Source organism: Haliotis cracherodii, unplaced genomic scaffold (assembly GCF_022045235.1).
Source record: "Haliotis cracherodii isolate W230 unplaced genomic scaffold, xgHalCrac1.p SCAF_19, whole genome shotgun sequence".
Taxonomy (NCBI): Eukaryota; Metazoa; Mollusca; class Gastropoda; order Lepetellida; family Haliotidae; genus Haliotis; species Haliotis cracherodii.
In genome coordinates this window covers 9,394,562-9,415,419 of record NW_027266274.1, presented here as the reverse complement: position 1 = coordinate 9,415,419, position 20,858 = coordinate 9,394,562, and the positions used below count along the sequence as shown (strand labels likewise).

The following is a 20,858-nucleotide window of genomic DNA, read 5'->3' as shown; positions in this document are numbered from 1 at the left end:
TAGTCGTCAGAAGTATGCCGAGCTGAAGGAGAAGAACGTGAAACTTAAGGAAGAGAAACAGAAGAGGAAGGATGAGGGGAAGGGCAAGGCAGAGGATCAGCCTGAGGAGAAACCAGCAGGTTGGTGGAGATGGGAGACGTTTTACTACTGCCGTAGTTTGTCAAGAACATTATCCTGCAATGTCGACCCCTTTCATTATTTCGGGGCGGTCGGGTAGCCTAGTGGTTAAAGCATTCGCTCGTCACGCCGAAGGCACGGTTCAATTCCCGACATGGGTACAATGTGTGAAGCCCATTTCTGGTGTCCCCCGCCGTGATATTGCTGGAATATTGCTAAAAGCGGCGAAAACCAATTTTACTCACTCACTCCCTTTCATTATTTCAGTGTTCAGTAAAACCTAGGCACATCCTCAAAATCCTCTGATTATTGTCTGATCAGGGATTTACCAAGACCTGCTTAGAGACTGATATTCGGCACCAAGTCTGCAGTCAATTTCAGTACAAATTCCCACTTTGGAATTACAGACGTACAAATTTGTGTAGATAAAGTTATAACCTACCAATGATTACTGATGTAATGGCTTGCTGGACGTTACCTGTATCCTACTGACCATCAGACCAATCTACCTAAAATACCTACTTATGTGGGGAATGAGAACTTTAACAAACAATTACCAGTTTTGAAGAAGATGATAGCTTTCCCCAATTTTCCCCAAGTCACTTAGTTTGGAACCCCCTTTAATTCCATGCTGACATATTTTTATGAAGGTTTTCTAAATGGATTTTCCCATATCTCTACAAGGACGTGACATGTACATGAAAACAGATTGAAAAATTAATGATAGTACCGTTTTCATTTGACTACATTTTTCAATAATGTATAAGGTTAACTTGGCATCAATTTTAACTGTTGATATTTATATTTACCATTGCTATGACTCTGGGCAATGACAATAGCAGTGCATTGTTAAGTCAGTGGTAATCTAGATCATTATTTTTGCGATCAAATATTTGATCTCCCTGGCATGTAATGCGAGGAATTCTGTTCATAGAGATGTTTTACCTGACATAGTAATACAAAGTCCCAAATCCCACTTCCATGGTATTATGAAGATCCAGGGTATAGAAAAGGTCTTCTGCAACCCATGCTTGCCGTAAAGGGCGAATATGCTTGTAAGAGACAACTAACGGGATCAGGTGGTCAGGTTCGCTGACTTGGTTGATACATGTCATCAGATCACAATTACATGAATCGATGCTGATGATGTCAATCACTGGATTTTCTGGTCCAGACTCGATTATTTACACACCGCCGTCATACAGCTTGAATATTGCCGAGTGCGGGGTTAAACAAGAAACAAACAAACAAACAAACAAACCATGGTATTGTTTTGTTGTTTTGATAGCTCGGTACACTACTCTTGTATCCGTACATATAGATTTGATAGAAATTCTCTCATCAAGTTGGACTTAAAAGTAACAGTCAGATTATTTGTTCTTTCGAATTTGAGGGTGCTGGGGGGATATTGTCATCTTCTGATGACTTTTGTCTTATCTTCACCCAACAATATCCAGGGGGCTAGTAATGATAATGACACTAAACATTGGGAGAAGGCAGCGTCGGGATCAAGGACAGATAACTCCTGTTTAGTAACCAAGGGCAGGGGCACCGTGGAGGTGGAAGAGGCACGTTTTGGGTTCTCTGTTATTGGATCAAAGTTCAGAAGCAAATTGCAGGGTGTTGTGTGAGGATAAGTATACGGACATGAATAACCAAATGTAGAATTGTTAAAATACTTGTTGTACACTGAGGATTCCTAAAGTTTGGTGTGGGTCACCAGGTGCGACGTTGAACTACTTCTATGGCAAGAAGGAGGGTGAGACTGACAGTGGGTCAGCTGCTGGTGACTCCATGGATGACGTGGAGGGAGACGACCTCATCTCCGTTGTAAAGAGGCGGCGACTAATGACTGCCAAGCAATCGGCAGAGAGAGAGAAGAAGGAGAAAGAGAGGAAAGAGCAGTAAGTGGACAGGTGTCGAGCTCATTGAGGGTTATGGAGATGAACTCTGTGGGTAGCCTAGTGGTCAGTTTGCTTGTTACGATGAAGGCTTCGGTTCTATTTATCGTGTGAAGGCCATTTTTGGTGTCCCCAGCTGTGATAATGCTGAAAGCAGCGTAAAACCATACTCTCTCTACTGTGATAGGGGCGTGGGTGGACCAGTCGTCTAAGGCTCCATGATTTGCTGTGCAGAGTTGCGTCCCTTGGGCACGCCAGAAACCTATGATTATGTTTCTAGACCCCTGATTATGTTTCTGGTTTGTCAGGACCATAACCGTGCTCGTTGGTTTCACTGAAGTGTTGAACGTCTGAAACCTTCATCACTTCTGGCTTTCCTCTCACGTTAAGCTGACACGCCGTGATATAACTGGAACACTGTTAAAAGCTGCGTTAAACCCAAACAAACTCACTCCACTGTGAGTTGCATCCCTTTTCCATGCCAGGATCCGCTGATCTCTTGCTCGTAGATTCTCTCTGAAGTTCTTGTTGTTCATAAGATGTGACTTGACTGATAGAATGATATTGAACCCACCTGTGGGAATCGCTGGTGCTGTCTTGGACTGGATCAGTAACATGTCACTGACATAGCTGGAATATTCCTTGAATACAATTATGCTTATTTTATACAAATATTATCTTGTGTTTTTCAGGAAGGAAAGGGAATACCAAGAATATCGTAAACAGCTAGAGAGGGAAAAGTTTGCGAAAACATTCAAAGTAAGTATCACTGCTCTTTCCAATTTCACAATAGAAATTAATTGATTTATTGTATTCAAACTAACATTAGAATCAGGTGGACAGGCTAAGTGACTTGGGTGTTTCATCTCACTGTCCCCTGATAATGTGAATGTTGCACATGATGTCCATCCCTGCGACTTAGTCACTTCAGGCCAGCGTGAAACTAACGGGGTCAGGTGGTCAGACTCGCTGGCTTGGTTGATGCATTTCATCATATCCCAATTGCATAGATCGGTGCTTATGATGTCAATCACTGAATTGTCAGGTCTGGACACAACTATTTACAGACCGCCTCATATAGCTGGAATATTGCTGAGTGCAGCGTTAAATGGAAAACAAGCAAGCAAAACACTTTGAAGCCGTATTATTTTAACACACTTGAATATTTCCATTTATGATGTCCCTGAACGTTCCCAGATACAGCAGTGCAGTGATGTTGATCAGCTGTTACAGTGATGTTGATGACTTGTGTTTCAGGATGGGATGACTCTCGCCCGTAACGTGCTACGACAGACCCCAATAGGCACAGACAGGAACCACTGTCGGTACTGGCTGTTCAACAGTACGATACCCGGGCTGTATATAGAGAAAGGTGATGCTTGTTCCTATTCTTTGGCAATGTTATTACCTATACATTCCTGGACTGTTTTAGACTTGACTTCAGAATCGGTTTGTTGATGTAACATTAGCCTAGTCTTCCTCCCCTAGGCCTCTTATTATTCCCCTACCATGAAGTTGGAGGGGGATCTAGGAATGGGTACCGTTTGTCCATGAGTCTGTGCGTCACGCCATATTTTGTTACAAAACTTTCATATGTATCAAATACATGCTGAACAGGTGCCTTTCGGTGTTTTGGTATTTCTACAAAAATATTTTTGGTGTTTCCATGACAATAAACTGGACTTAGACTCAAATACATGTAGCATTTGTTTTTAGAGCATAACTCGGGAACTGTTTCGAATTTTATTCTGAACTTTGCATATGTATCAAACACACGCTGAACTGGTGCCATTTCATGTTTCGTTCTTTCTGAACAAAACATTTTTTTTTTTGGTCTTATTTTTTTACGTTGTTAGCCTCCCTTTCTCCATGCGTTAGATATTGAGCATCCTCTTTGCAGTGCATGATTTTACATAATCAGCATTGAGGTAAATACCTTGAATTCTTAAAGTCTAAAGTGACCCTTGACGGGGGGGTAGTGCTAACTCTGTGTTCTTGTTATTTATGTTATTTATTTGCAAAAGAATTGGTCTAAAATTCCATGTTGGTGCTCAGGTGGAACTTCCAGATAAGTACAACTTACGAATGAAAATAAAAAAACAAGTTTTAACATGGCATGATACTGAAACATAATTTATTATTAAAAAATTATTCACCTTGTTTGAAAAACTGACTTGGTTGATGCATGTCATCGTATCCAAATAGTGTGGATCAATGCTCATGATATCAATCACTGGAATGTCTAGTCCAGACTCGATTATTTGGGGATCGTTGCTGAAATATTGCTGAGTGCGGCGTTTAACAACAAACAAAACAATAAATCCCAAGATGTGATATTAAGATTGTATTTCCATTTCTTATCATCAGGTTGGGTGAATGCAGCTATAGACTACAACTGTCAGGGATTGGGTGACAGAGCATCGAGTGCTCCGAACACACCCAAGAAGGCAGACAGTGTGACATCAGGGTCCCAGCCAAACACACCTTCTAAGTTAAAAAAGAAGAAGTCAGAGACTGAGTCTACGTAAGCATGTAACCTTTTGTCAACGGGCCCAATTAGTAGGCAGTGTCCAACAAGACCTTCACTTCTGTTGTTATTGCTTCAAGTGTTTCAGAGGTCGCCTTCTGCCTAACAACTTCGGCTGACCTGTCCCTCTTTGGGACTCGGGGGACAGGTCAGCCTCCCTCTTTGGGACTCGCTATGCTTGTCGTAAAAGGCGACTAACGGGATTGGGTGGTCAGGCTCGCTGACTTGGTTGATGCATGTCATCGATCCCACTTGCGTGGATTAATGCTCATGATGTATATCACTGGATTGTCTGGTCCAGACTCGATTTTTTACAGACCGCCGTTATATAGCTGAAATATTGCTGAGTGCGACGTTAAATAAACCAACCAACCAACCAAATCTTTTGGACTCGTGTGTGAGTAGGGAATTGTGAGATTTAGTATTCATAAAATTTCTGTTTTTGTATTGATATGATTTAATTTTTATCTTTGGCCGCTTATATGTTAATTTCACTTCTAAGAAAGTGTTATCCCAAATACTGGAAGGTTTTGCGAGCGGGAAATTACTGCGAAAATTGCGCACACTTTCAATAGTTTCATGGCGCAGTTATTTTTTAAGTCCAACAACAAACAAAATTTGTAAGGGGTCAAAATTACTTTAATTCACTTCCACACGCTGTCCAACCAGCCAGTACATGATTAAACAACCAATTCCTCGCTTCCTGTGTTTCCCTGATCTCACATTGTCACAAGACCGGTGCTGATCCGGGGTAGAATAGGTCTTCAGCAACTCATGCTTGCCGTAAAAGGCGACTATGCTTGTCGTAAGAGGCAACTAATGACATCGGGTGGTCAGGCCGCTGACTTGGTTGATGCATGTCATCAATCCCAATTGCGGGGATCGATGCTCATAATATTAATCACTGGATTATCTGGTCCTGATTCGATTATTTACAGACCGCCATCATATAGCTGGAATAGTGCTGAGATCGGCGTAAAACAACAAACAAACTTAGTGTCGACAGTGTAATTAGTATGAATTCACTAACCTGCCACATCTTATCAAGTTGCCGACATAACACTGGGTAGTCAAGACACACGCCAGGCAGTCTGTTCTGTCAGACTTTACAGACCAACGTGCTGTGATGGATTTTAAGTTAGATTAGGCCCCAGTAAAATATATGCTGGTCGTAAGGCTATGTGACTTAGTAAATTGTGTGTCATCATACCAAGAAAGGTGCTCCTAATCAGTGGCATTAAACAACAAACAAAGAACGAACTCTCCCAATGCTTGTTTCAGGACTCCCCATCCTGGTCAGAACCTGTGGTTCACCTGTGACTCAGTCGAGGACCTGGACACCCTGCTGAAGGCTCTTCAGCCCAGGGGCATCCGGGAGAGCAATCTCAAGTCCGAGATACAGAAGAAGTATGATGACCTATCTAAAGCCATGACTGGCACAAAGACGTGAGGCACATTTATTTAGAGAAATAGATATAAAATATTTGCAAAGTGAAACCCTGCAAAGATAAGATTCCTTTTGTTTTCATGTACAGCGATAGAAACTAACAGTTTTAGTCCACTAGTCCTTTTATGATAACATATAGCAAACCCCTTAAAAATGGAAAATTTCTGCTGGTCCTTCAATACCTTCACTATTGGGCAATTCGGCAAAGACTACAGGACAAGTGCCAGTTTCTAACTCTGATGTATCAGTTCCTGCCCTTTGTATAGTGTCGGCGGACAATGTTAATCCTTGTTTTATCGGTGAGCTGGGTAAAAAATTGCAGAAGTAGAAGACAAAATCTTTTATACTCACTGTTTCATCCATATTATTTATGATATAACTATCCTATTTTTGTTTGTTATGTTGGCCCTAATGACAGCAAGAAGTGAATCTATATCTGAATGTAAAGTGTATCAAGCAACATGTTTGTATGGTCAACATTGAAGTATTTCCTTCTGTATCAGGCAAGACAAGGAGGTTCTTGACAGCGAAATCACTGAAGACGACCTCGTGAATGGGTTTAGAAAGGTCAGTTAAGAAACATGTGTTTGCATTCCTATTTCTCTTCACAAACTCTGTGTGGGTGACCCCGTCCTCTCAGGGGTCTGCTCTTTGCAGAGTTCATCCCTCAGGTGTGGGTGGCCCCGTCCTGAAGGTGGCGCTCTTTGCTTTGCAGAGTTCATCCCCGTGGTGTGGGTGACCCCGTCCTCTCAGGGGTCTGCTCTTTGCTTTGCAGAGTTCATCCCTCAGGTGTGGGTGGCCCCGTCCTGAAGGTGGCGCTCTTTGCTTTGCAGAGTTCATCCCCTTGGTGTGGGTGGCCCCGTCCTGATGGTGGCGCTCTTTGCTTTGCAGAGTTCATCCCTAAGGTGTGGGTGGCCCCGTCCTGAAGGTGGCGCTCTTTGCTTTGCAGAGTTCATCCCTTAGGTTTGGGTGGCCCTGTCATCAATGATGCCTCATTGCATCAGTATTAGAGATCTTGGCCAGCCATCTAATAGCGAGCATTTTGGTGACCAAATGCGGCTTAAATCTATGATTAGTGACCTAAATTTATCTGCTTGCCACTTGGATACCTAGAAGTAAACATAACTGGTGACAATATCTGTTGGCTCCTAAACACTTAGGTTTGCTCCTCAATTAGACATGTTAGCAGCAGCTTGGCTACCTAACAAGAAATGGAACTAAGAGGGTTGTTGACTGAATATTTCTGACATACAGTACTGTAGTGGAGTTAAACCAGCTGCATACCCGTGAAGTACCAGGGTAGAATAGATCTTCAGCAACCCATGCTTGCTGTGAAAGGCGACATGCTTGTCGTAAGATGCGACTAACGGGATTGGGTGGTCAGACTGGGTTGATGCATGTCCATCTTATCTCATTTGCATGGATTGATGCTCATGAAGTCAATCACTGGATTGTCTGGGCCAGACTCGATTAATTACAGACCACGCGCACCACCCCACCACCCCACCACCCCACCCCCCACCACCTGATTTAATTATGAATTATATTTCCCCCTTTCTGAAAAGATCTTAGATTTGGTGATTGTATTTTTACATACCAATAATTTGTGTTTCTATTGTATGCAGGAATTGATTGATGCGGAGTTGCGCTTGAGAAATGGCGGCCTTGGCGGCATCCCAATGTTTGATGAGTGGGAGGCCAAGGTCAGCTCAGCAACAGATATCAAGGATCTGGTGAGTCGTTCATGTCCTGTCTGTGACTCTAGCCACTCGTCCAAACTCCATGTCATGTCAAAATTGCTGTCTAGCCACTAGTTCGAACACCATGTCATGTCAAAATAACTGTCTAGCCACTAGTTCGAACACCATCAGTTATTCATTTCTGTCTTGTGAGCTCAAGGTAATAAAAGCCCATATCCAGTATTCGACGTAATAAGCGCCCCGCTCTAATAAGTGCCTACTGCAATATTTGCTAATATATTGGCTAGTGAACAATCCCAATTAGCACCCCTTCCGATTGATCAATGTACACAAGAGTTATTTATTGGTGTATAATATGCACTCGTGTGTTACATGCACCCTTAATTATGGGCAATTAAAATTCTGGAAAAATATATAATACGCACAGCCTTTTTTTGTATCATTTCAGGCTGTCAGCAAAAACCAAGAAATTTACAATCTTTCAAACTCTGTTTTTTCTCTCACCAAACTTATGTTCTAATAAGATCGCCCTATTTCTAATTTTGAGAGCACCCTGGATGCTTATTACGTCGAATACGGTATATGTCAGTATTAAAAACTGGTGAGGGTCTGTAATGGCAGAGTAACTGTGGTAATATTACAGATTCAGTGTTCTTGGGACCCCCCAAATATTTAACTTGTAACATTAGGGTTATGACAAACAGCCATTGTTGTTCCTGTGTGATAAGGACTACTTGTTTTATACTTGATGTCAACTAACAACAGAACAAGTTTGGGCTGATAGATCTGAATGTTTTTAGCACAGACTGATTTACATGTTAGTGATCAGGTCTGCCTTGCAGTTTGCTGAATGTTTTATGAGCTACATTTTCTTAAAGAATTCAAATTATTCATGAAATTGTTGTGTAAAAATGATGCTAGCCCATGGACTTACAAACACATTGCAGTGTGTACCTGACCATCCCAAACTGTATGTTGGTTTTTATGAAAGCTAATATCCAGGTTTTCATTTCAGGGTGCATGTTTGAAGGAAGTTCAGAAAAATGTAGCGGAGAAGTTTTTTAAAGGTTTCATGAAGCCTAGATACTACATGTACCTCACGCAAGTCAAAGAAATAAAGGAAGAAGAGGACAAAGGTCAGTGTTTGCATTTACAACAGCCCATGTGCAAAAATACACAGTGAAAATTTCTGGCAAAAATACAAACCAACATGCGTCCCCGAGGAGCGTTAGAAATTCTGTTTCAATTTAATTAATGTTTACTTCACACTTAACTTATTTTTGTTGTGCAATATCCAGCAATATGTATCAAAATGCAGACCAAGTATTGCAATATACAGCCTAAATTGAGAGAGGAATTGAATGTGTCCTGTTATTTCAGCGGAAGATGAGGATGATGAAGATGTGATTGCCTCCAAGGCTGTTGTAGAATGGTTTGATGCCCTGGAGACCTGCCCCACGTTCTCCAGGCTGCACGTGTTGCTTGGCATGCTCGACTCGTGCATCAGGTGGGAGAAGTCTGCGGAAAATGCTGTAAGTCGGAACAAAGTCCCCTGAAAATCAATCTCATTAAAATCAGATCCTAGTTCTTAGTACCGCTAAACAAAGATCTGAGGACATCCCATTACGGGTCACGTCGGACCGACCTTGCGCGAACTTTGACCGACCAATGGAATGACCAATCAGAAGGCAGCTTTCTCGTGCTTTACGGCCCAAATTTCAAATTGGCGATTACGCTTCAAAGCCTTTTTAGACAAATTCTCTATTACAAATTTGAAACCTGAACAAAAAAACATTCTGGAATGACTAATAGATGGTCTAGACTGTAAGGATACAGTCATTAAACCCGTAACTATCGTTCGGAATACCCCATGTTAAAGTTTTCGAGATTGCATGATTAGAAATCACATTCCGACTGTCACTTTCATAATCTGGTAAGCGACGCACTGATTGGTGGGATGAAAGGTCGTTCCCTAATGGGATGTCCTCAGATCTTTGTTTAGCGGTAGCGAGAACTAAGATCTGATTTTAATGAGATTGCCTGAAAATCAAGTGCACACTAATCTATAAACCTGGTAATAATTCTCTGCGCTTTGAGTGTGGTGTGTGGTATCTATCCAGCATGCAAAAACGCCATGCAAATAACTTTTACTTTTCTTAGATATGCATATTTATTTATTTTTCTTTATTGTTGTTATTTATAAGCACCAAATATTATTGCTTCTTGAATCACATCAGTCATGAGTTTTCCTTTCGTGTGATTTCCCCCAGAAATGCAAGATCTGTCGTAAGAAGGGTAACGATGAGGCCGTCCTGCTGTGTGATGAGTGCAACCAGGCCTTCCACATGTACTGCCTGCGTCCCGCGCTCGTCTACATCCCCAAGGGAGACTGGTTCTGCCCGGCCTGTATAGTGAGTATACAAATTCCACCTTAAACTTTCGCTGGCGAGGACAACACTTTTCAGTCTGGTGCCTCTTACTAGACGAAGACTTTGTGAAACTGAGACTTCGTCTTTGTGTGATCATCTTCCCGAGGCAATGGTGATAATTGACTATAAAAGTCCAGTTTCTAGCAGATGTTGCTTGATTTTTATTGGACTATGCATAGACTCAATAGTCGAGCCAAAATGTAATTCAAGAATTCCAGCCTCGTTCAGCAAGGGTGAAAACTGGACTTTTATAGCCAGTTAATGCCCTTGCGTCAGGAAGATGGTGTGTGATAGGCAAAACATTAAGTGGTAGAATGATATGCACCATCCAGTTGAACTGTCAGAAAAGAGATGGTTGATGGATTTTGATTAAATTTGGTAGGACTGCCGATTGCCCAGAGTGTAGTCCCCTGTTTAAGGCTGTGTGCCGTTATAAGTGAGAGACCCATTAAAGACACATTTTCAGTTAAGCTTCAGGTTATTTTGGTACCCATGGGTTTGATTCTGATTGGGTATTCAAAAAAATTGACGTTTTGGTATATATCATAATTTTGTTTAGATGCGTCTCACGGAAGCCACTGTGTGGTCATTGGATGCCATTTTTCGAAGCACCCATTAGCGACTGTTTTAGATACATTGACAGAGCTCCAGATAACTTTTTGAGCAATTGAGTTTTTACTCCAGGGTTTCTATTTTAATTGGGTTATTACATATTTCATTGGGTAACCAATATTTTTTCACTCATCTATTTATCACTCTGTTTGGTTTGTCCCAAAATTAGTGAACATTTTAAGATTTTAAAATCCTTTGTACACATGCTGGAAAAGCTTTATTGGGTATTTACACATGCTGTTCTTATACATTTGAGTTTTTCATTTGATGCATGCGTTTCTGTAAGCAAGTAAATTGAAAGTAATTGGTTTTTGAATTTTTTGTGGGGGTATTTGACGCAAATACGCTGCTTATCTGTAGCTCTGCATTGAATCTATTGGTTCTTGAGTGGATTTTTTTGTCTAGTTTTACTGAATGTAACTCTGTAAATGAATTTCGCAAGGTGATATGCAATAGTTCAATCTAAAATTTGTTAAATACGCATTGGTAATACTTTGTCACACTGAAGACCCAGCAGGTTCAATTCCCTACATGGGTACAATGTGTGAAGCCCATTTCTGGTGTCCCCCGCCGTGATGGCTGAAATATTGCTAAAAGCAGCATAAAACCATACTCACTCACTCACTCACTCACTCACTCAATTACTTATAGACAGATATGCACAGTATTGTGAACTTATATATTGTGTCCCCAGCCACAGTCCAAGAGAAGACATAGTCGAGAGGTCAAGCGGTATAATGAAGATGCTAATTCAGATGATGTGAGTATACTTTTACATTGGAAAATATTTTGCTAGTTTGTTTTTTGGAAAACTGGATTATCGTAACAAGACCCAGATATGTCCATTTGTTTGAATCCACACCATATTGTCTTGTTGTGGGGGTTTGACTGTAGTCAGCTGGAAGGCAACAAGAAGGATAACAAGACCTTATCCTGACTCAAACTTAATGCTACTCAGTTGACGCGACAATGAGAGAGTGGCAAGTTACCGACCTGGTCACATGCTTCCAGTGCGTGTGCTCAGCTCAGGGGTGCATTTGGGTGAGATGTTTTTCTGTTGTCCGGGAACACAGCAGAGAAAGTTTTCACTCCCTTTCTGAAGTGAAAGGAGATAAGCAATTAGTATGAGTCAGGATAAGTATGAATGACATTTTTACTCTTTACTCTATATTTCTGTCACTACAATTTTTTTCTCTACAACGTAATGTCTCGGGACATCTGCCGTGTGTAGTGAACAATTTCAAATCATTTGCATCAAATTATTTTGGAAAGTTTTTTTAAGCTTGGTAATGGTAGCGATGAAATTAGGTGCTGTTGATGAAGCGGGTTGTTGTTGCTGGTGATGGTCGGCTGTTGATGAAGCGGGTTGTTGTTGCTGGTGATGGTCGGCTGTTGATGAAGTGGGATGTTGTTGCTGGTGTTGGTCGGCTGTTGATGAAGTGGGGTGTTGTTGCTGGTGTTGGTCGGCTGTTGATGAAGCGGGGTGTTGCTGTTGATGAAGCGGGATGTTATTACTGGTGATGGTTGGCTGTTGATGAAGCAGGGTGTTGTTGCTGATGATGAAGCAGGGTGTTGTTGCTGGTCAGCTGTTGATGAAGCGGGGTGTTGTTGCTGGTGATGGTCGGCTGTTGATGAAGCGGGGTGTTGTTGCTGGTGTTGGTCGGCTGTTGATGAAGCGGGGTGTTGCTGTTGATGAAGCGGGATGTTATTACTGGTGATGGTTGGCTGTTGATGAAGCAGGGTGTTGTTGCTGGTGATGAAGCAGGGTGTTGTTGCTGGTCAGCTGTTCATGAAGCGGGGTGTTGTTGCAGGACCTAAGCGACAACGTTGATGAGAGGGAGCCCATCGAGCATGACCAGGAGTGCTATGAGTGCGCAGAAGAAGGAGGAGACCTTGTGGAATGTGGAGATTGTCCTTCTGTCTACCATTTGGACTGCCACAACCCACCCCTCCGACATCTACCTAGGTACGTGTCACGCTTGTTGGAAGCAGTAGGCAGTTCAAATATGTGGTAGTTTGACTAATCAAAACTCCTGTCAAGAGACCTGCATCACTACGGGCTTTCCTCCCACATTAAGCTGACAAGCCGTGATATAAATGGAATACTGTTAAAAGCGGCATAAACCCAACTCGCTCACTCACTCTAAGAAACAGTACACATATTTTCTTCAATGCATATGATTTTGAGTTCTAGGTCTTTATCATGGGTTTCCACTTTCAGAGGGTACTGGGAGTGTGGGAACTGTAAAAACGGAGGCAGAAGTCGAAGGGGCAGAGGAAAATCTGCGCGGAAAAAAACTAGAGGTAAGACAAACCAAACGCTTCATACCAAAGGGGGCGGTCGGGTAGCCTAGTGGTTAAAGCATTTGCTCGTCACGCCGAAGACCCGGGTTCGATTCCTGACATGGGCACAATGTGTGAAGCCCATTTCTGGTGTCCCCCGCGAGGACATTGTTGGAATATTGCTATAAGCCGCGTAAAACCGCTCAGTCATACCAAAAAGGTAGTACTTGTTTCCCTTACTGGTGCTCGGCATTAAGGGAATAAAACATGGACAGTTATAGCTTTGTCGATATGGACCCGTGAAGATTCCTGGGTAGAATAGGTCTTCAGCAACCCATACTTGCTGTAAAAGGCGACTATGCTTGTAAAAGGCGACTAACGGGATTGGGTGGTCAGGCTCGATGACTTGGTTGATACATGTCATCGATCCCCATTGCGTAGATCAATGCTCATGATGTCAATCACTGGATTGTCTGGTCCGGACTCGATTATTAACAGACCGCCATCACATAGCAGGAATATTGCTGAGTGCGGCGTTAAACAAACAACAAACCAATGAACCAACCACCATATGATTTGAACTCGTTACCTCTTGCTTTTATGTATGTTTATGTTATGGCCCACTGTAATAGTCAGTACTTGCCAATGACCAATGCATGTGTATTTGGTTTGATGTTGAGTTACCACTGCTGTAAACATATGATCTTCCCAGCATCAAATGCAAAAGTGAAGTACAATCAGTCTTCGGAGGAAGAGGAGGAAGACGAGGAGGAGGAGGAGGAATCTGATGCTGATGCTGAAACTCCACGCAAGGCCAAGTCCAGTCGGAGAACGGCCTCGGCAAAGAAAGAAACCACGTCATCGGGTACACGGTCATCGTCACGGAAACGGGAACCTGTCCGTGAAACGCTAGACCAAAAGCCAATTTATTCTCGAAGACCACCATCTGAACTCTCTGTGAGTGTTCAAGTCTCGTCACACTTTGATAATCAGGGGGCATAGGTGGCTGTGCAGTGTTGCCTCCCTTGGCCACGCCAGAAACCTTTAGTCGTGGGTTCAAATCCCGGTTTGCTCAAATTATATTTCTAGGTTTGTCAGCACCATACCCGTGCTCGTGGGTTTCACCGAAGTGGTAAACATTTGACACCTGCATCGCTTCAGGCTCTCCTCCCACATTGAGCTGACACACTGTGATTTTACTGGATAACTGTTAATATAGGGTTATTGAGCTGGCTTACTCTGTGTTTTGATTAATTTAATAGATATTTTGTCAAAAGAACAGGAATGTTGACTGCAATGTTCTGAAGTTCAGTTCTGTTAACTCGGGTTTCAAGGGCAATTTTACTGGACAGGGGCAGTATTCAAACTCTTGCTTGGTCTTATCTTGGCTTCAATATTTCTGAATATGGTGCAAACCTGGTTTCTCCAACAGCTTGGTGTCTTTGTTTTAGATATGTGAGGAGATTCTAGACAAGGTGATGAAGCACAAGTCCTCATGGCCATTCCTGGAAGCTGTGGACAAGAAAGAGGTATGTCACAGCCTCACTTCATTCCCAAGTCATCAGTCCAATATAGTTCTTCAGCAATCCATGCTTGTCGTTGGAGGCGACTTAAGGGATCGGGTGGTCAGGCTCGCTGACTTGGTTAATGTATTCGTATCCCAATTGCGTGGATCGTTGCTCATGATGTCAATCACTGGATTGTCTGGTCCAGACTGGATTATTTACAGACCGCCGTCATATAGCTGAAATATTGCTGAGTGCGGCAAAAACAACAAACAAATAAACAAACAGACTTATGAAACCAGTTGGCTCCAATGGTTTTTTCACTTAGGACCCAAATGGCTCCCAGGGGAAATAGTTACGCAAGATGGCTGTGGACACTGCAGCCTAAAGTTATTGTGCATTATCATCCATCTTCCAGAGGCAAGGGCGTTAACTGACTATAAAAGTCCAGTTACCACCATTGCCGAACTAGGCTGGAATTTCCAGGCTCGATTGTAGCGCCACCTCGATTATTTATAGTCAGGCGTTAAACAACTGACACTCACTCACTTACAATGCCAGCTTGTGACTTTACATGCGTCCACCCGACAGGTTCCAGACTACTATGTGATAGTGAAGCACCCCATGGACTTCCACACAATGAAGAACAAACTGGCTCGCCTCAGCTACTCGTCCCCCGAGGAAGTCATCAAGGAGACGGCCCTCGTCTTCAGGAATGCTGCTCAGTACAACAAGGTAGGAAACTCACTCACTCACTCACTCACTCACTCACTCACTGCTTGTCTTCGTAGCCCAGGGGCGTGGATGGCCCAGTCGTCTAAGGCGCCGCAATTCGCTATGCAGAGTTGCATCCCTTGGACACGCCAGAAACCTATGACTGTGGGTTGGTCAGCACCATACCTGTGCTAATAGGTTTCACCGAAGTGGTAAATATCTGAGACTTTTACCACTTTGGGCTTTCCTCACACATTAAGCTGACACGCCCTGTTATATAACTGGAATAATGTTAAAAGTGGCGTTAAACCCAATTCACTCACGCTCATAGTATCCCAATTGTGTGGATCGATGCTCATCACATCAATCACTGGATTGTCTGGTCCAGACCCGTTTATTTACAGACAGCTGGAATATTGCTGAGTGTGGCATTAAACAACAAACACTCACTCACTCTCACTCAGTCACTCTGTGTTGCAGGAGGACAGCGAGGTGTACCAGTGTATGCTGGAAGTGGAGAAGGTGTTCGTGGAAATACTCAGCAAAAAGTTGCCTTTCTATCACTACAGTCGTGACCCTGTTGCCAATGGTTACGATGACCATGGCTACAGCAATCGGAAACGCTCTCGACGATGAAGAGACGTCATCACACATGTACATCTTTCCCATCCTGGCTTCTCGTCAAGTAGTTATCTGTACATTGGGTGTAAATTAGCAAATTGTCATTTCAAAGTTGTTCAGTAATTAAGTTAACTTCATTGTTGTTTTTCTCATCTCAAAATGCTGACGAAAGAAAAATTATGTGAATATTTAGTTCTGTTGAAGAGAGTGTACATATCTTTTAATGCAGAAATTTACCTATGTAGTAATAGTATACATGTTCAGTGTATTCATGTGGTAAACTTGAATTTAATTTGAATTTATTCTTCACTATTTGACTTTAATGAAATCAGCTGATGAAGATTATCAACCAAAATCATCTCTTACTTTTAATCTTTCCCAAGGTTGTTGAAATGGGACACTGAGCTAAATTATTATTTTTTTCTTCAGGAAACAGGGCATGTATCTATTTGCATCAAAAAACACAAATTCATTTGGAAACAAAATTCCATTGTAAATACTCTATTTTAGTCATGAGATAGTGTTTTCATGTTGTATTTGTAAACTGTACAGTGTTGAGTCGGAGACTGTCAAGTCCTATATTATTTTATGTAAAGTGTATAAATGTAGTCGTGATCACGATTTCAACCCCATCACTCTAAAGGCCATGCAGATGTGTGAGAAGGAATTTTAGGCATTTTACTCCAGACAGAATTATCCCATATTTTAGTTGTCAAATGCATGCGTTTCTTCAAACACCAGTCCCATCTTTAGTTTAAGATATGAATGGATGATTACAACATGGTTAACTGTGAATCATGACATTGTGTTTTATTGTTAGTTAAATACGAGGGTACTGTCATAGTAAAATCAGTGATAATTGGAGTAGATGCTGATCTCATAATAATAAGATCTTCGTGCTCGCTGCTACTACACAAGGATCTGAGGACACGGGATGATCCCATTGCAGCTCACGTCAGAACGACCTTTTCCAAACTTTGACGGACCAATGAAATAACTATCAAGAATTCCACACTAGCCAATCAGAAAGCAACTCTCGCAAGCCTTAGGGTACGAGTTTCAAACCGGCAACTTTCACATTGATTCAAAATTTGAAAGCCAAACAAAAGAAAATGCTTAATTGTTTAGATGTCTGAGATCGTATGACAATATTTACCACAGTTTAGGAAAATCTCTCCTCCATTTCAAGTGTTTATCCCATTGAAAAGAGAGATAGATAGTTTTGCCGGAATCAGTCATACAACCCCCTGTCCTTCAGAATACCCTGTGCTAACCTTTTCACGGTTAACATGGTTAAGAAACAAGATCTGATTTTACTAAGATTGAGTAGATACAAAAAGACCAGATGTTACTTTAGTAACTTATTCAACCAGGAAACATGTTGACATTGCTTTGTTAATCTTTGAGAAAGATTTGACCCAGGTAACTGGTGTTTAAATCTTGGTCTCCTGAGCCCCGTTCCACAAAGCGATCTTAGTGTTAAGTTGGTCGTAACTCCCATACTTTATCATAGGCTTACGATCAACGTAGCACTAAGATCGCTTTGTGGAACGGGGCCCTGTTCCATATGACAGTGAGGCGTTCCCTGTAAACCAAGTACCTGTATGAGTGTCTTTTATAACTTGAAGGCTAATTGGAATTAGATGACAGGTTCTCTGGCATTTTCCTGCTGACAGATGTTTATAGCCTTACACCCATGGATTTGAATTATTTTGTTGAATGTATTGAAATGTCTGCCAGAGAAAGTCACCACTGACCTTTGTATGTGATCTCTTGTTATGTGACTTGTGTTTTATTAAATTGCAAAAAGCATGAATTTAATTAATATCATTTAAATAAGTCATATACCCAAGGCTGGTTATATATAATTAACAGTAAATGGATTTTATATCAATATCAAAGTTTACTTGTTTGAAAGTGTGGTGGTTCCGTTAGAAATTTGTCTTTTGACATTAATATTTAAAGAGTAAGAATGTTTGTCATTCTGTTGCATTCATCTAAGAGTATTATCTAGTTTCACAGTATTGACTATCCATGACATATGCCTCAGGATGTTTCTGAAAATGTGCTGTGTTAGATTGTAACCAAACTTGACAGGTTGCGAGGAAATCACTGAAAGTGTCCTCATCTTTTGTCACTGACGTATGTTGGGATTGATACAGATATTTGACTTCAAGATTTTCAATAATTGAATTATTATAGAATTAATTTCAGGTTATTACAACAATAACTTTCTATAACTTACGAAAAATAAATTGAAGGAATTGAGGACTTTCAAAACATTCCCATTTTGGACAACCTAATAATGACCGTTCTCATGAACTTCTAAGAAACAAGAAAAATGATTAGATATAAGTAATGCTCAGACTGGCTGACTTGGTTGATGCATGTCATGCTATCAGTGAATAGATTGATGTTCATGTCAATCAATGAGTTACCGGGTCCTGACTTGATTATTTAGAGACTGGAATATTGCTGAGTGTGGAGTTAAACTACAAGCAAACAATAAAATCTAATCATTATAGACATTGTTTCTCAACAACTGAACCAAGCTGGTTTATGTGGCACCACTTCATAATATCAACCACTGGTTGTCTGTCCAGAGTCGTTATTTACAGACCACTGTGATGTAGCTGGAATGTTGCTGATGGCAGTGTCCCACAACTATTGAATCAGGCAGCATGGAGAAGCAAGGCTCTTACTGACCTTTGCTTGTCATACAGAAAAGAATGGTCAGCATAGCTTAATGTGACTACTGCTTGGACTGATGATAGCGTAGGATTCAACAATGATACATCTTAATCAAGACCAATAAATTTTATGATTTAGCTGGGTGTCCCTTGATCTTTTTTACTTTTAACTAATGAAAGGACACAAATTGATGGAATATTAGCACAGACGAAGACTCCATGAAATAGTTTGATTGTCTTCAGAAATGGGGCAGCACCTTGGTAAGTTATCAGTAGGTGCTAAGAAACTGACACCTGGGCCCACTTGCACAAAACGATCTTAGCGCTAAGACTATCCTAAGCCTATGATAATGTATAGGAGTTAAGATGATCTTAGCGCTAAGATCGCTTTGTGCATGTGGGCCCTGATGGGAGACTTGGCCCCCAGCAACATATGCTGGTGGCAAGAGGGGACTTAATGGATCTGGTGGTCAGACTTGGGTGACTTGGTTGATGGCCTGTCAACGTACCCTACAGTATAGATTGTTTCTCTCAGTTTCAATCTCTGATGGTCTAGTTCAGACTTGATTATTTACAGGGTGCAGTCATATAGATGGAATAGTGCTGAGTGCAGCGTTAAACAACAAACACGCACAAAGAAACTGAGACCTCAATACGTTAACCAGTTACAGACTAGTCTTTCTGTGAATGTTATGAAAGGGGCATCGTATTGTAACCTAAACAGTCCTTTAGGGAAATACCCACATGCTTGAATGAGATTTTGTTGCATACACAAACTACAGCAGTAACATATAGGAATGTTTTAGTCTGTTTAGTGGTTCATTAGAAAATGTATCTTATTTAATATCTAGGGTATGTACTTAAAAGTTGCAGAGCAGCTGATCAGAGTGTCTGACGAAGAGTAATTTATAACATGTCATCCTTTAAATTAAAGCTTAACTTGACATTGAGTTGTGTTGTGTTCTTTGTGTCAGCTGCCATGGAGATTCTATGGTGCCACACAGGACCCGTTCCACAAAGCGATCCCAGCGCTACGACTACCGTAAGACGATGTTGAAGTATGTCAGTTACGATCATCTCAGCACGCTTTGTGGAACGAGGCCTTGGGCAATTTCAGATGAAATGCATCTAAGACGGGGAATTGGGTGTCCAGATCCGGAACAAATTCATCATTCAGCTGAGTTGGTCTCAAGAGTGGCTCATCAGCTCAAAACTCATTTGAGTTTATTAAACACTTCAGACAAACTTTAGTGACTGCTCTTCCCTTATGAACCTTGGATTGTCCTCATGATGAACCAAGCACAATCTTGATCATGTAGACATGAGATTCTGCGCTGAGAAAAATCTCATCGGAATTGGACCCACTGCTTGTAAAATGTGGATTGTGTAATTCTAAAATGGCTGTTGAGTATATCACCTGTGATAACCATCTCTGCGAAGATGTCCTTGACAGCACAGCCCGTTGTTCACATCACCAGCTTGAGTGCATTTACCAGACTGCTGTGATGAGAATCAGATTGCGCAGTCACATGAGATTTCAGACTTTTTGCCATCGTCTTAGTTAACGTCGTACTTCACCAAATGTCAAGAACAAACGCTAATCGGGGGTCGTTTGTACAGATACCCTAATAGTCATGGCCTGTCTATGCCAATTGGGTTGATGGATGTGCATGATGTCAATAACTGGATTGTCTGGCCCATACTCAATTATTAACAGACCTTCATGTCGGTGGAATATTGCTGAGTGCAGCGTTAAACGACAAACAGCAATGACTGTAGGCTCCTCGTGCTTCTCAGTGAGTGCTTTTGGCAATATCAAGACAGGGGACACCAGAAATGGTCTTCACACATTGTACCCATGTCGAATCGAACCTCGGCGTGACGAGCGAACGCTTTAACCACTAGGCTACCCGACCGCCCACATGGTGCTTATTCAACCACTGTGCTGCATTACAGGTGCACCTTCTCAGAGCCCAGCATTGAAGTAACCATTGAGGCGGCGAGATAGCATAGTGGTTAATTGTTCGCTCCTCAGGGGCATTAAACAACAAACAAAAATCTGGACAGTTCGGACACGTTTAGTCGATTTGATATAGTTGAACTATTTGGTCCAAAATATAGGACAGATTTATTTCACCCAAGAGATGATCATGGCCAAAGAATGGGTCGACTGCAACAATGTCTGGTCAATGGTATGTTAATGCATGCAACGAGCCATCACATAGTTTGTCCTTTTAAAGTTTAACTGTCAAGAAACTTTCCCCATGCACGATATGCTGAGGACGAATAGAGACAACACACTGTATTTAAGC

General features: G+C 41.7%; 1 protein-coding gene across 1 annotated transcript in view; it reads left to right on the top strand.

Annotated features, from left to right (window-relative positions):
- The window catches only part of LOC139466738 (tyrosine-protein kinase BAZ1B-like), a 37,211-nt gene extending 17,715 nt beyond the window's left edge, over nucleotides 1–19,496 (top strand). Inside the window, exons 15-32 of the mRNA XM_071248398.1 lie at nucleotides 4–119; nucleotides 1,841–2,021; nucleotides 2,711–2,777; nucleotides 3,276–3,390; nucleotides 4,386–4,542; nucleotides 5,827–5,991; nucleotides 6,496–6,559; nucleotides 7,618–7,725; nucleotides 8,708–8,828; nucleotides 9,073–9,224; nucleotides 9,963–10,103; nucleotides 11,428–11,493; nucleotides 12,545–12,699; nucleotides 12,955–13,037; nucleotides 13,729–13,973; nucleotides 14,468–14,545; nucleotides 15,113–15,256; nucleotides 15,716–19,496. Coding sequence (XP_071104499.1) covers nucleotides 4–119; nucleotides 1,841–2,021; nucleotides 2,711–2,777; nucleotides 3,276–3,390; nucleotides 4,386–4,542; nucleotides 5,827–5,991; nucleotides 6,496–6,559; nucleotides 7,618–7,725; nucleotides 8,708–8,828; nucleotides 9,073–9,224; nucleotides 9,963–10,103; nucleotides 11,428–11,493; nucleotides 12,545–12,699; nucleotides 12,955–13,037; nucleotides 13,729–13,973; nucleotides 14,468–14,545; nucleotides 15,113–15,256; nucleotides 15,716–15,871 — 2,314 coding nt within the window. The 3' untranslated portion in view covers nucleotides 15,872–19,496. The remainder of the gene's footprint in view (nucleotides 1–3; nucleotides 120–1,840; nucleotides 2,022–2,710; nucleotides 2,778–3,275; nucleotides 3,391–4,385; nucleotides 4,543–5,826; nucleotides 5,992–6,495; nucleotides 6,560–7,617; nucleotides 7,726–8,707; nucleotides 8,829–9,072; nucleotides 9,225–9,962; nucleotides 10,104–11,427; nucleotides 11,494–12,544; nucleotides 12,700–12,954; nucleotides 13,038–13,728; nucleotides 13,974–14,467; nucleotides 14,546–15,112; nucleotides 15,257–15,715) is intronic.
- The last annotated feature ends 1,362 nt before the right edge of the window (nucleotides 19,497–20,858 follow it).